A 16,082-nucleotide genomic window follows, 5' to 3' on the forward strand; every position below is an offset into this window, starting at 1 on the left:
AGCAGCTGCTTCCACAATGGAGTTTATTGTAGAAATAATATATAGTTCTTCGAGTGCCCCCTACAGAGCCCTCAGTAGCAAATCTACACAGCACACACAGCCATGATCGTGTTTCACCTGATGATACCTTGTAAATGTATTTTTAGTCGTGATCATATCTTTAATTCAGTTGAGAGTTTGCTCGTCAAATCTTTTCCCCATCAGTTGGATAAACTAAAGCGCACATGGCCATGAGGCTAAAACTACAGCTGGATGGTTTCTCTCATTCCTGAAAAGCTGAGATTCTAAAGTCGTGAACTGTGTGAACAAACTTACAGGTGCAAATATTTCTTCATTTATACAAAGACATCACTAGCATGAAAATCATCCAGCTAAGTTGCTGGTTCAGGTTTCTCTGAAAATGTCAAATCAAAAAGGTCACTAATCTTTTAACCTTTGACCTTTAAGCTCTGACCCCAGCAATACCTGAATCACCCTAACATCCAGTTTCATGTAGATTAAATCAAGAAGCATAGTTAAATGAAGAGATCATCTGCAAGGAGCAGCAGTTTGTAAGTTATCTTATAAACCTCGCCGTGCCAGAAGTCGTGAATTAGTGAGCTCGTTAAAGAGAGACAGTTTGATGATCGTATCATTCTCTCGAAGGCCAAAGGCCCCGGGGCGGGGGGCCGACGTGGCCGGTGGCCTGAGACCTGCTCCCATCCAAACTTCTGACATTTCACTTGATATGTTGCATTAACGCTATGTGAAGTATGCCAAGATTGTGTGACAGTATGTATGACTGTGTATTTATCTAACAAGCCGACAAGATTAAATGTATCCTATAAGTGTAAGGAAGTAATTAAAAACTGAGAAACTGAATTTTAAAAAACTTGCTGTGTTTTGAAAGAAAAAAACAGAAAATATACAGCAGCATACTGTAGCCCTGTGCAGTACCTGGTATTTCAATTGAAATATGAAAAACTGCAGGCCAAATACATCAAACAGACTCTGGCCTCAAAAACTACACATGTACCAAATAAACAACTCACAAAAAATATGAGCCCCAACCAGAGAACAGCTCACTCCTTAGTCTGGATCTTTAGACGTAACACAAATTCATCATATTCATCTATTTGTTTCACTTTGGCTCTCATTGATATTATCCAGTTTAATTAAGTTTCATTTTCACTCTGCTTGTTAATTTAACTGAAAAGTTACAGATGAAATTTTTCCTGGAAACAAGCAGCAAAAATCATCCTTCAGCTGTTATTCCTGTGAGAGCAGCTTTACTCCAGTTCTGCAACCAGTAGGACCTGTAGTAAGAATAGGACAAATATCAGGGGAATTGTTCAAATTTGGACAAATATTGTTTTACATTTTTACATTTACAGAAACCTTGCTACTAAAAGTGAGCATTTTAAAGATTAAATATAAATATAAACACTTTTTATGTGACTGCAATAGTTACTTGATCATGTGACTGTCTCGATGTTTTCACTGAGATGCCTAAATGAGAACAGCTGAGGCCAGTTAATGATTTTGAAAAGTTTTTTGTTCTTCTGATTCTGAATGAAGCCACTTCACTGTTCCAGACTTTACTTCATACCATGCTGATGTAGAATTGGCATTTGTTTGGTGGAGCAGAGCGTGTACCAAAAAACAAACAAACAAAAGTTTAAAAAAAGACACTGCAGTGTTGTTTTGTGGCTGACTTTAAATGAAACTCACATGTGCTGAGACAAGAGATTCAGAGCAGAATTTAAATGTACACTTGAACCTCATTTGGATCTGAAGGAGGAAAATCGATCTCCTCTAATGGGTACATGTTGACTCCAGGAACAGGCTTTGGATTCTTTAAATCGTATCCCTGAGCCAAGAAATAAAGTACTTATGTATTTTTTATGGAGTGCTGATGAGTGTGCTCTTGAAGGTGATGCTAGGCTATGATTAGACTCAAGTCCAGCTGGCTGTTTAGTTAGTCTGTCTGAGTGAGCTGCACCAGACTGGTTTCACAGACTCTGTTGTAAATGCATCATTAAAGCTGTCATTTTTTTTGCAGTCATTGAAAAGATGGTGGATTTTGTGGATTATTTACATAACAGGTTAGGTATAAGGGTTGTGCAGGGACGTAGAGACAGTCTGTAACTATAACTGTACAAAAAGAACAAATATTGCTGGGATATTGTGCGCAAGCATAATATCAGTATTAACTGACTGTTCATGGCCAAATCACGCCCAGGCCAGAGAAAAGAGAAACGTGTCCCAGTGCTCCAGATGGGCAGTTTACCTGCCAGTGACTTTACTCTTGCAACAATGGCATCTCTTGGTCAGATGGCAAAATTTTAATTTGTCCCAAAGGACGACTAACATTGCTGTTGAGTGTTTAAAGTACGTGAGAACCTGCAGGGTTTACAGGCGTCAGAAAGGAACAAAAACAAGTTTTTATCAGAAGTTTCAGTGTTGAGAGTAATGCACATTACACATCAGAGTCAGGAATGACCTGTTAAATTTGATAATCACACTTGTGATAGAGATGAGGAGATTCTCTGGAAAGTGAAACTAAATCTTTAGTGAGAATGCAGGGATAACTAGTATAATGAAAGCCCAGAATTTCTGTGTAGTGTGATAGAGAGATGTTACAGAGCATGAGGTGACCCAGATCAGAAAAAGGATCTGGATTTACTCACATATACATATGTTGATCTTCTAACTGTCTTTAATAACCTAAACCTAAAATTAATTTTAACCTTTAACCTCAAACAGTCCTTTAAAATCATCTTTAAGTCAACAGCCTCTCACCATTCTTCACTATGTGCACACAAACACACTTAGTCCACCCCCAGGTCTCATTTAACACATTCAAAACAAGTTTGCACAGGAACACACATGCACGTAAACATGCATCCTGACATACAAACTTCAAGCCTTCACACCTGTGCTTGCACGTGTTCGGTGCTGGTGCAGCTTTAGTGAAAAAAGACACCATAAATGACCTCAGAGGCCAAAATGGGGTGACAACAAAATCAGAGGAAGATGAATCGTGTTCCTAATGAAGCTCGGAGGAGACCAGCAGTCTGTCTGTCCAGCTGTCTGTTGCTCTCTTTTTCTGTCTGTCAGCAGAGCTAAAAGCTCCTACCCAATGAGGTCACCTTATGCAATATTTCTCACTTCTGCTACAACTGTCTCCCTAACTAGCTTCATGCTGAGTTCATAATATGAGAGCGATTGAGAAAATATTAAAATGCTCGATATAAATTCAGCACTATGTTTTTGTAAAGAAAATGTATGTAGCCTATGTGCAGTAGTATGATCAGTGATTGAAGGTCAAGTTTGATCTCAGGTCACACAAAAAATGTATTTGAGCATTTTGTAAATGTGCAAGTGAGAGCACGTAGTTCCTGAACAACATACCATTTTTAATGCATTTTGAGTAAAAAGGAGTTCTCCGTGCAGATGAAACAAGACATTTGTGAGCTGCAAAAACAGAATAAAATCCATCCAAGAAATTGCTACAATATTAGGAGTAGAAAATCTACAGTTTGGTACATGCTGAGAAAGACAGAAAACATTGGTGAACTCAGCGACCCAAAAAGACCTCGACATCCACGGAGGACAACAGTGGTGGATGATCACAGAATCATTTCCATGGTGAAGAGAAACTCCTTCACAACAACCAACCAAGTGAACAACACTCTCCAGGAGCTAGGTGTATCGATATCGAAGACTGTATGAACATAGATACAGAGGATTCACTGCAAGGTACAAGCCAATCATAAGCCTCAGGAATGGAAAGGCTAGATTGGACTTTGCTTCCCCGCACCCTCACAAACCCACTGAATTAAAGCTGAAAGTCTGCACTTCAACTGTGTCTCAGTTGTTTCACTGAAATTCATTGTGATAATGTACTGAACCAAAATGAGAAAAGCTGTCTCTGTGCAAATATTTATGGTCCTAACTTTACATTCAGTACACGTTACAGTTGAAATAATCACATCTACCCACCTGCCTTCACTCGTTTTTTGTTGGTTTTTTTGTACATTTCTAAAAAATCATAAACTTAAATCTGTCATTTAGACTCTTTATTTTTAAAGTTCCTATCGGGTCCAACATGTTTTGCTCTAGTTAAGCTGTGGCAAAGTGAATCATTTGGACACATGGTTGTTTAGAAAGACACACACCTCAGGCCCTCCAAGGTTTGGAGGCCTATCTCCACCCCTCCACCACTTCCCCTGCCGGTGGCGGACTCCCTCAGGTGTCGGTGCGTTGGTGGTTCTTTGTGTCTGGGGGTGGGCGTCCAGGTACACACCGGCTCACTCCTTGGCGGCCGCTTATCGGGGCCTGGAACCTGGGGCTCGCTCGGGCCACTTCGGAGGTGGGGTGCCCCCGGCCTCTCGGCCTGGGGCTCGGTCACTCAGGCACAGCTGGCTGCCGGCGGAGCTCACGGGCGCGTCACTGCAACTCCCCCTGGCTTCTGCTCCGCGGCAGCTGAGTGAGCCCTCATCTGGGACTCTCCTCAGCTCTTGCTGCGACAGTGGTGCGGCTGCCCCTCTGTTGGTCTTCTATGGTCTCTTGTGTTCTGGGGGCCTCTGGATGTCTGGAGTTTTGATCTCCTCCATACCTGCTTCATACCCTGGAGGACGGGGCTATGCCCCCCCCACACTCCCTAGCAGATCGTTACATGGAGAAACCTTTGGAATACAAGCACGCTGATCCACACAGGTATGCACATGGGTGTTCACTGCTCGTAGACCCAAATTACACCTTTCTTGGCTGCTACTTCGAAGCACATCTGTCCTGCGTACTGCACAACAACATTGAATATTTAGTATTTACTGCTGTTTACACTTAGCTAGATTAATGCGATGGTGTTGTGTTTAGTATGTTGCTTTGGTTTTTTTTTGCTTGTTTTCTATTCTTCTCTCAACAGGTGATCCAGGAGATTCTTATTTTTTTTCTCCCCCCCTTTCTCACTGTCCCTCTCCCCTTCTGTTTTTCCTTTCCTTCCTCTTTCTTTCTCCCTTTCCTATCCCTCACTCATGTCTGTCCCATCTGTAACATCTGAAAATAAAATATAATAAATAATAAAAACAAAGATCGACCAAATGGACCAATACGGCAATGCCACGAAGATCCATTTGGCAAAGTAAATCCATTGGGTATCCTTGTTGGTCTTCAGACAACAATTCTGATGGCTAAAGAACCAAATGGGACAGGCAAAAAAAAAAAAAAAAAAAAAAAAAAAAGAAAGACACACACCTACGTGTATAAGGTCACACAGCTCACACTGCAAGTCAGCATTGCTTCTAATATTAATTCAAGATGAGCTGATCATTTCTTCAGAGCCAGCAATGAGAAGTTTTTCCTGTAACTCAGTCTTCTGAAGGAGGAGATGACTTGTGGGGCGATCGTGGCTCAAGAGTTGGGAGTTCGCCTTGTAATCGGAAGGTTGCCAGTTCGAGCCCCGGCTTGGACAGTCTCGGTCGTTGTGTCCTTGGGCAAGACACTTCACCCGTTGCCTACTGGTGGTGGTCAGAGGGCCCGGTGGCGCCAGTGTCCGGCAGCCTCGCCTCTGTCAGTGCGCCCCAGGGTGGCTGTGGCTACGTTGTAGCTTGCCATCACCAGTGTGTGAATGTGTGCGTGAATGGGTGGATGACTGGATGTGTGAAGCGCTTTGGGGTCCTTAGGGACTAGTAAAGCGCTATATAAATACAGGCCATTTACCATTTGTATGATTTTTAGGCCAGAACTCTGGGTGACTTTGTCTTTACGGTTGTCAGGTGCTAAAGAGGACACACACAGATCTCCAAGTTCATGACTTGAACTTTGAAAGAGTCAAAAATATGATGCAACAGTATGACTTACTTTCCTCGGGCTGCCGCTCTGTGACCACTGACTTCCTGCTTTGTGTCGAAGGCCAACATATCACCTACTAACCCCCATGTGACACATCTCTGGTGGCTCCTGCCTCCCAGTGACCCAAATACATCCCACTGGTGGTTATGACTTATGAATCTATGCTACACAGCCAGATAATAAGGACTAAACACCTACTGCTGTGGTGAATTAGACAACTGCAAGTGTGAAAAGCCTTTGTTTTACACGCACTTGCAACTTTACAGGAAAGGAAATGCAGTACGTGGGTTCTTTCCGGGTACTCCGGATTCCTCCCACAGTCCAAAGACATGCAGTTAGTGGGGTTAGGTTAAATGGTAATTCTCAGTAGTCCATAGGTGTGAATGTGAGTGTGAATGGTTGTCTGTCTATATGTGTTAGCCCTGCAACAAACTGCCGACCTGTCCAGGGTGTACCCTGCCTCCTCCTCTAGCTTGAATAGGGAGGAAAATGTGAGAGGAAAAATAACAGAGAGAGGGGGGAGAGAAAAAGGAGAGAGGATCAGAGCAAATGTGACAGAGATTGAATGAAAGAAAAAGTGCAAAAGAAACAAGAGTGTTTATTTTTCTTTCATGTCTGCGGTTCTGCTTTATGCTGCTGAAGATGTGGCGTCACATTTGTGTCCCAGTGGTTCACCACACGGTCTTCTTGCTCCACCATCAGGATTGTTCTACATACTTATTCAAATTTATCACAAAGGATTAGAAATAATTAATCTTATACTCAAATGAATTCGATGCGGTTTCTCCTGGGGGCTTTAAATATTCAAAAATAATAATGACGAGACTCGGAGGGTCCTTTTAAAGGATTTATTGCCTCTTTCTCATTAAGTTGGTCATAACTCAAAAGGGTTAGTTCAGTGATTTTACAGCCAAAGTGGAATGAATGAGAAGTGGGAGACATTTTTAAATCTTAGCCAGCGATGCGAGCAATGTAAACAACAGACACGTCAACATATATCAGTCAGCCCTGTGTCTTAATGCCAATTAAACACAGCTCATGTGATTTGATCACAGCGATACTATGCAGACATATTCACAGTCAAGGCATGTTTTATGTCAGACATGTTCACAATCACCCAAAGCCTTCTTAGCACAAAGATTAACATTTCATTTGCTGCCATTAAACATTCATCAGATGATTTAACACAATCGTTTTGTTTTTCCCCGCCATAAATCCTGAGACTGATGTGTTCGAATCTCTTACAGCAAACAGATCACTTCAATGAAAGGAGCATTTCATTTTAAATAGGCCACAAAAGGATTGCCACTTTATTTAAGAAAACTCAATCATATTTAACACAATATAGTGTGTTCATCAGTCTCCTTTAGAGGTATTAGAGGTGGACTCTGTCACAGCCAGGTGTCTCAGATTTCTTTCATCGTTAAGCTAAGCTAACCACCTGCTTCAAATTGATGAGAATCAACCTTCTCATCTAACTCTCAGCAAAGAAGTCAAATGGTAGATTTCCCAAATTATCAAACTGTTTCTCTAATTTCCAGACATTATCCACAGACCATCAAACCTCGTACAGTCACCACTGTTTGGGACTCATGTGGAGATTCTTCAAATCTGCCAGATTTATTCTCATTTCCATAATGATGAGTTCACCACACGGCCGTCTTTGCAGGTAAACTGCAGCACATGTGGAAAACTTTTCATGGTTGTTTCATTAACAGAAACCAGCAGGCTGTGAAAACTGCAAGTGAAAATCTGGAGCACTCAGACTTCTTCCACTGCACAAAGAAACTGTCAGTTTGTTTTCTCATTTCCAATAATATTGTGTCTGTGCACCAAACATTTTCCTCTAAACCTTTAAATCCAGTTGATATAAATGATTACTGCATGTTTCATATAGAAAGTGAAGCTAAGCTTTGGGCTGACCTCTCTCACAGCAGTTTCCCCTCTAAAATAAATACAAAAAAGCAACAAAAAAAAAAAATAGAAATGTCTGATAATAAGTCCTACATTTCTGCTCTGATTCATTTTAACCAGACTTGATTATGTGTCGGTTAATTCAAGGTCAAGAAAATTACTTGGGGTGAAAAAAATAGCCCACTTCGTATTTGAGCAATTTTAATTTTTCTGCCTCCAGTTTGATAGAAACTGAGTAGGACATGCAAATATTTCATCCTTCTTAGCTTATGTAGTTCTTTAAACATGCAGCAAAATATGTAAAAATAGTGATAGTCTGGATTTGGCAGCTGATTTTCTGATTTGCAAATATATTAGCTAATCAGAAGCACCCAGAAGTAAACAAACATGATTTCATAATGTAAACATACATTTTTACATTTAATACACCAGAAAGAAAACTGTTAATGTATTCATCACTCACATATTGTAACATCAGCATCTCATCCAACTATTTCAGATTGAGCAATTTTGCAAACATGTGAATAATTTAGAAGATTATTGATTCCTGTAAAGATTTATTCAGGAAATTTGGATAATAGCAATTAAACTTGTGCCTCACGTCTGGAGATTCATGTACAAATTCACCTGTATTATCAATTTCTAATCAAACCCAATATGAGCTGAAGTTGTTAAATGTGAATGCTGACATACACGTGAGAATTTTGAGCCATGTAACTGCATCCACCCTGATGACAACGCTGTAATGCTCCACATTTCACAATGTGAAAAGGAGAGAGTAACTTAAACTCCACTTCAGAGTAAATTTATCATCTTATATAAACTCCTTCTGACCTTGATCATCATGATGCTTCATCAACTGTTCCTTTGTTTTTAGGATCAACATTACAACTACTCAGATCACTGCTGGAAAAATGAATAATTTACAGAATTAAGATTTATGTTCCAGTACAGAAATCATCGTATTTTCTTTTTTTAATTTGTCTCCTGCAGCCTTCACTTAATCTTTGCTGTGTTGCTCTTTACATGTGATTCACAGCAGGATGCAGAAAGCAAAGGTGTGTTGATGTAGTGCTCTGCAGTGCCTGCAGGGGGACAAAAACATTCCAGATCAAAAATGAAGCTCTGCTCGCAGTAGGAGCCACCTACTGGGGAGGAGATGCAGACACATGAAAGAGGAACACCTGCTACTCGGGACATCACGCATAGCCCTTAAATATCATTGAGATGGCGCATATAGAGTGATGGCTTTAACGCATTAATGCTTCACTCTCTCTGAGTGAAGTGATTCTACAGCTCTGTGGGTGTGTCATGTCTCTGCTTTGGGTTCAGTGTGTGGGAGTTACACTCAGTGTGATGCACAGGAAGCTACGGACACAGATGCAGGTGAGATGCAGGTCACGGTCGACGATCGACGACTCAAAACTGGATCCAGTTTGTGGCGTTTTGTGGTTGAGACGGAGGTGGAGCAGAGCTGAAAACAAAAACTCGCAGTCAATTTCCAGTTATTCAGATGACATTTTGAAATTTAGGACAGGAAGTTTGTTTTGCTGCTGCCACAAATACTTAATTACTGTAATCGTTTATCAACAAATCAATTCTATTTAGTGTAACAAAAAGATTAATATCTAAACTAATTGTTTAGATATTTTGTATAGTTCTTAGTTTCCCTGCAACAAAAGAATGAATAACTAACGACAAAGTAATTAAAAAAAATAAATCAGCATCAAACATCAGCCAAATACTTACTGTAAACAATTTTAAGTGTCAGCTGCTTTTACACACACACAGTAAACCTATTTACATGGCAAGTTTAGTTGCATTAGAGTATCTGGAAATATTTTTGCAACTTTTAGAATAAACACAGGCAAAAAAAATGGACCAAATGCCAGAACTGACTAATTAACCATCTTAATATGGCCCTGGACAATCTAGCAGTAAAACCAAAAAAGAAAACCCTCAAAAATTAAAAACAGGCAGTTTTGTGCTGAGGAACCTCACAGGGAATGACTTCAGGTAGCCTTTACTGCTATTTAACTTTACTAGAGTACAACATTTTTAATCACTCTTTAGTATAGACACGAAAAATTGTGACAAGTTTTTAGGCCATTTAAATGCTTATATAGCATTAAGTGACTTTTCTTTAATGTTAGTAATATTTTCCACTGTAACAGTGTTTTCTCTTTCTTTCTTTCTTTCTTTTTAAAGGAAAGGACATGCTAATATTAATGGGAATGGACCTCAGTATGCAAAACTGTAAGATGCAAATGGCAGATTTGTGCAAAACTGCTAGTTTACATTGTAGTTTTGATTCAGTTACCAAGTGTATGACCCTTCACTTGCTTAAGCTAAGTTGGTACGGCTGTCTGTGAAAAATATGTTCCCTCCTGCCCTACAGTATGGCAAGGTCAGTCCATCCCTGTGAAGCACCATGTAAAATCCATTTCAAGTGCTATCACATCAAAGGTATGTTTGAATGTCCTTCATCATTACTATGACTGCTATTCTCATTCTCTGTGTTTTTTTGCAGGTGCTGAATATTTTAAATGATTTATTAAAGAATTCTCTTCATGTGTGGAGGGCCTTGACTGGTCTACAAAAAACACAGAACTCAACTTCAACTGCTTTCAGCACCTTTCAAACCGGGAGCCAGTGCTAATCAGTGATATTCCTCCACAAAGTCACTTGTGGACAAAAGCTTAGAAAATACCCAATCCTTCAGTGTCCTCATACATTTAACACAAGAAATAATTTTCTTACCTTGCAGGAGCAGAAAATTCTCCCCAAAGAAGATCTGAACTAGTGTTTGACTGAACCACTGTGTTGGAGTTACTACTGTCCAGCTCCAGCAGGCAGCCTGACAGACGGAGACAGAAGCAGAGCTCATTAGCCTACGAGCTGGCACAGATTTTACTCATTTTCTGCAGCCTGAAGCTTGAAGACGAATGAGTCATCTAACAGCCACTAATTAACACAGTGCCTGTGGAAACGGGTCACTCGTGTACTCATGTTAAAGCTGCACAAAGGGGAACATCCCACCTGACATCCTGTGTGCACTTTCATTTGCTGATGAAGATGTTTATGTAAAGTCAGTTTGCATACCTGTCGCTGTGCTTCCCATCTGTGGGACGATGTTGTGATTCGATAACCCTGATGAAGGAGGAGGGGCTATCTTGCCTCCAGGTGGTGGTGGGAGAAGTCCAAATCCACCCGATCCTTGTGGGCGGGGCTTATCCCTCTTTTTCCCTTGCTGCAGATGGAGAAGAATGAAGTTAGGCTCATGCGATGACAAAAACAATGTATTTCTTCATACTTCATTGATAGTTAAAGAATTGGATCACAAACTGTAACCTTCAAATTTAATCAGGATTTTCATTTTTATGGGGTATTTCTGTTTTGTTTTTTTTAAATGAGACTTAAATGTAAGTTTAATAAGTAATATCTGTATTCATTTGTCTGCCTGCACTCCTGGGTGCTCAGGCTGTTCTTCTGTCCTTTGCATCACTGTCAAACTCAATTCTGTTGTCATCACTGGTCCAATCATTTTCATGACTCATTGTGTCATTCTGCCTTTCAGACTCATTTGTGTGATCTGCCTCCACCCCATCCTTCAACAGCACAGCCCTGCATGTGCCTCTTTTATAGACAGATTTTTATCTGCATGTATTGTATATGCACATAAGCTGGTTCTCACCCCTATGTTGAGTGTGATGGTCTGCCCTTCCTTAAAGCCCAAGTCCAGCTTTGGTCCTGAATCCCCAAGCTGGGCATTTTTACTGAGTTCGGTCTCTTGTTTCACCCATCTGCAGAGAAGCAAGACACACAAACACACACTCTCAGCACTGATACAGAATTAAACAATGCACCTCAGCAGTTTTAACAACAACCACAGCAGCTTTCTACAAGCGCATCTCAAAAACAACACTTCACTTTGATGTGGAGTGCTTGTGTTGCAGACAGTTACAGTGAAAGAGAAAAATCAATACTCTGAATACCATTAAAGACAGGATGTACATCTGATGCGTATTAGATTCCTCAAACACTCAGAATTTACTCATTTTAAACAAACCTTTATTTAAATGCAACAGTCTAGCACACAGGTTTGATGAGCCCCTAAAACACTTGGTTTAAATGGTCAGACTTTCTCCCCCCTTTCTTAAATATTTCATATTGTATGGTTGAACCAAAACCTAAACAAACTTTTTTTTTCAGCTTACTGCTTCCCAACAACCACCAGCTAGGAGGCAGGAGGAGTTCAGAGGCTCAGGGTAGAGCCACTAGATGTGGCTCAGATGCCTCCTGGTGCAGGCTGCAAATACTTCAGTATCCCAGGTAGAGCTGAAGGAGGTGGGCATGTAGGAAGAGGGTGGTCAAGGCATCCCTGCTTAGACTGGTGCCCTTGCGACCCAGATCCAGATAAGTGGCAGAAGCATGGATGGATGCACCCAGCTCTGCTGCTTGTTATATTCATTTCTGAACAACTTCAGCCGGCTGAAGGCCTGTAAGGGGAATGAGGGCAGTACTACTACTTTTACTCAATATCATTCTGCATAGGAACATACAAATATCAGCATGTTTTTGGTCGGTTGCTTATTTGTGGTATCTTGATCTGAAACTTCAGGAAATTCTGGCGTGGTCAGAATGGCTACTGGATGATTTGGCATAACCAGTGTTTCACAGACATTACATGTTTCAATCCCCTGCTATCAGATTGTCAACAAAAAACAGAAAGTAATCCACTAAAACCACCAAACCACCAAATCCTGCTTACTTGAAATGATCCTGCAAAGCCACGTTGAAGTCAAAAGCATCCCCTCGGTCACCAAAACCAACTCCTATGAAAGCACTGCGACCTGCCAGTAAGAGATGATAACTCACATTAAGACCAGAAGAGAAAGGATTTAAGGTCTTTGAGCAAGGTTAAGAAATATTCTGGAGTTGCCGGGGTACTTAAATCCTCACCGTTGTCATCCTGTATCCGCAGGACAAAGTAGCGGCTGGAGTCGCTGACGGTTTCCACTGCTATACCAGGATACTCCTTCACTGGTGCCTGGGCAAACAGCTCCCCTGCAACAGCAGAGGAATGTTAAACCAATACAATGCAGTGAGGAAAAGTCGTGCTTCAGCACAGATGGGTCATAATTCTGAGTGCAAACATCACCACTAGCGTGACTTTCACGTTACAGCAAGTCGGTGTCAATTTTACTATAAAAATATAGTTTTAATGTAGTTTTTAGTGCTAAACCCAGTGATGTCATACCTGAGATTTTGTCCTCCAGTTTAACGTAGGCCGCTTTGCCCTTGGCTGTGATCCTCATTCGACCTGACCAGTCTGGAGCATCGAGCTTCCAATCAGCTGCCCTGCAGAAATTATTTGACATAGTTTAGCATTTTCAGAGCTGCAACTATCAGTTAGTCTGGTTACATTTCAATTAAATGTTAGTTATTCTCTCTGTTAATTGCTTTGTCTCTAAAGGAAAAAAAAAAAAAAAACATTGTAAATGGCTTCCAAACAAGACAAAGAAATCAGGAAAATGCTCCAACTCAGGCTACTAATACAGTACATTTCTGCTTAAAGAATAACCCAAACCTGGCTTTTGAGGTGTGATTGGCATAGTGGATTACAGGGCTTGAGGCATACTAGAGTGCATAGACATTTACCTATTTGCATATCACCAAATAAAGCTACAAAACAGACAATGGAAAGAGAAGTGATGCTTCTTGTAATGTATTTTTAATTCTTAGAGAATTTAATAACCTTTAGATTAAATGATTAGAATCCAGGGCTGCTTAAACAGTTATTTATTTTCAGGTCATAATGCGGCCTCATGAGTGCTGACAAAAGTCCAATGAGGTTCCACTTGTTTCACTGACACTAATATGTACAAAGTCCAAAGTGATTATTTTGAACAATAAAATCCAGAGAGATTCAGTGATATTTGGTTGAAAATTTATATTTCTAACATCTAACAAATGTTTGAAGGTGGTATTAAAAGGATTTGTGTATTTTAAATGAGGAGAATCTTTATTTTCTCTCTCTGATATTTCTTGATTTAGGTGTTCATTTACTTTCATTATTGCAGTTTTAATATGTGCTGCCTCAGGAGCCACAAACCATTAGTGGAGGCTGCACATATTAAAGTGGGATTATTTATTTAATTGTAAAAGCAAAAATCCAAGGTTATTGCTTTAATGTGGTTATGTCATGAAAAGTAATTTTACTTTTTAGCAGTTTAATTTAAAATACTATTGAAAGTGTAAGAGCATTTTACAGAGAAATGGGTAAAAATGGGCCCATTTTTCCTCCATTCGTACCCCTTTAAAAGAAATCTTGAGCCTCCTGGTTTATCTCCAGAGCCCTTTTAGACGTTCCAGAATCACAAAGCAAATTACTTTGATTACACTGAAAATATGCATTTATTTTACACATTGGAGCTCTGGCTCACAAACAAAAAGGATGGTAAAAGCTGACACTTACACGTCACCTTTTTTTAAACAGAGATTTTGTTTTGGGTTATATTTTTGTGTTGCGTGATCAATTCAAATTATTTTTAATTAGTGTAATTTATTACTAAATTTATGGTCTGATATTCTTCTACACCTGCAGTAGAGGGGTGCACTAACAAGGTCCTCTTAGAGTCATGTTATTCCACATTACTCGGCTTGGCCTTCAGTAACACTTCAGGAATTTTGTAGTCATTTTTGACCAAGATATCTCCATCAGCATGCATGACAGACAAATATGTAGGACTGCTTTCTTGCATTTGGCAATATCGCTAAAATTAGAAATACCCTGTCTCAGAGTGATGCTGAAAAACTAGTTCATGCATTTATCACTTGACTACTGTAATTCATTATTATCAGGATGTCCTAAATACTCCCTAAAAAGCCTTCAGTTGATCCAAAACACTGTACCCAGAGTACTAACAGGGACTTGAAAGAGAGAGTATATTTCTCCCATTCTGGCTTCACTTCACTGGCTCCCTGTTAAATCCAGAATCAAATTAAAAATCCTTCTCTTCACATACGAGGTCTTGAATAATCACCATCTGATCTTAATGACCACTGTTTACTGCACCCCAACAGAGCACTTTACTCTCAGATGGCTCCCTTATTTTCAATTTTAGGTTAGGTAAGGTTTTTTACCTTACAGTATTAAGCGCCTTATGGCAACTCTTGTTTAGACATTACACTATAAAAATTAGACTTATTTAAAAAGATTTTTTATTAATGGCATGTTTCTTAGAAGTATGAACTAATTAACTGTTAGAGAAGTAATGATAATAGTAAATACTAATTTGTAGAGATACAATTTGGGGATTATTCTAGCTTAAAAGAGCTATATGCAATTATTAGGAAAAAAAAAAGTGTTTGAACTCTTTGATTTAATTGCTTCTGTGACTGGGACAGAGAACTCCATAACATGGTTGTACGTGAAGGTATCATGGCTGCAGCCAACAATTTTCTTCATTCCTAAATAAAAAAACCATTAACTTAGATTGAAAAAACAAAAGCTGTTAAGGTGACTAACATAGAAAACTATGGAATTAGCAAATGTTCACATATTTTAAAAAAAAGCAGGATCCCATGAATATCAGCTAATAATTTCATCTGGTGGGTTTCAGGGAACAGGTGCAGGGAGAAAGGAGTGCTTCAGCACATCTTTTCCCGGCTCCAGGAAGTTAATACAGCCGTGCAGCAGAGCGGGATGGATTTGAAGATTTTATCTGAAAGGATCAATTAAAAGCAAACAGAAGATTTCAGACTGAAGAGCCTGAACAGTTTGTGGAGAAGACATCCCAGCTGTCACAGAGGAGAGTGGGACTATCCTGGCAAGCCGCCCGTATCGAGCCAGCATGATGACAAATACCCCCGGTCACATCTCTGACAGCTCAGCGAATCCCCGCACACCAAACAACCAACATTTCAGCCTCTCTTCATCTTCACAACACCTGGAGATGGACTTTCATCTCATCAGCTGCTTCCGACATCAGAGCATAAAGCCAGCACTGTCCCTCCGTGATTTGTAAAGCATGCGCTGACTATCGAGCAGTTAAAGTACAACACCCAAACCCGCCCAACAAACGCATTTAAACTGCATTTCACAGCAACATCAGCGAGACACTGGTGTGTCTTTACCTGTACGCTCGGTTTGAAGCTCGCGGCGGGATACGGTAAACGTTGACATCGGGTTTAACGCACAGGATCGACTCGTACTCTCCCTCGGCCGCCATCTTGGTCCAACTGTTATTGATGTGGGAGTTGTGGTAGTGACTCATTTATTCAGCTCTTTTCAAACGGGGGCATGTGTGTGTATGTGTGTGTGTGTGTGT

At 40.2% G+C, this 16,082-nt stretch overlaps 1 protein-coding gene across 1 annotated transcript; it reads right to left on the bottom strand.

Annotated features, from left to right (window-relative positions):
- Nucleotides 1-6,694: 6,694 nt before the first annotated feature.
- On the bottom strand, nt 6,695-16,028 carry necap1 (NECAP endocytosis associated 1; the record flags this gene model as incomplete). Its single annotated transcript, XM_080863334.1, has 8 exons — nt 6,695-9,223; nt 10,510-10,606; nt 10,852-10,999; nt 11,444-11,552; nt 12,521-12,602; nt 12,712-12,816; nt 13,010-13,110; nt 15,889-16,028. 8 exons carry the CDS (start codon nt 16,026-16,028, stop codon nt 9,169-9,171), a joined length of 837 nt encoding a protein of 278 aa, XP_080719460.1. The 3' UTR covers nt 6,695-9,168.
- Nucleotides 16,029-16,082: the final 54 nt, after the last annotated feature.

This window comes from Rhamphochromis sp. 'chilingali', assembly GCF_963969265.1.
Source record: "Rhamphochromis sp. 'chilingali' genome assembly, chromosome: 17".
In the NCBI taxonomy this organism is placed as follows: domain Eukaryota; kingdom Metazoa; phylum Chordata; class Actinopteri; order Cichliformes; family Cichlidae; genus Rhamphochromis; species Rhamphochromis sp. 'chilingali'.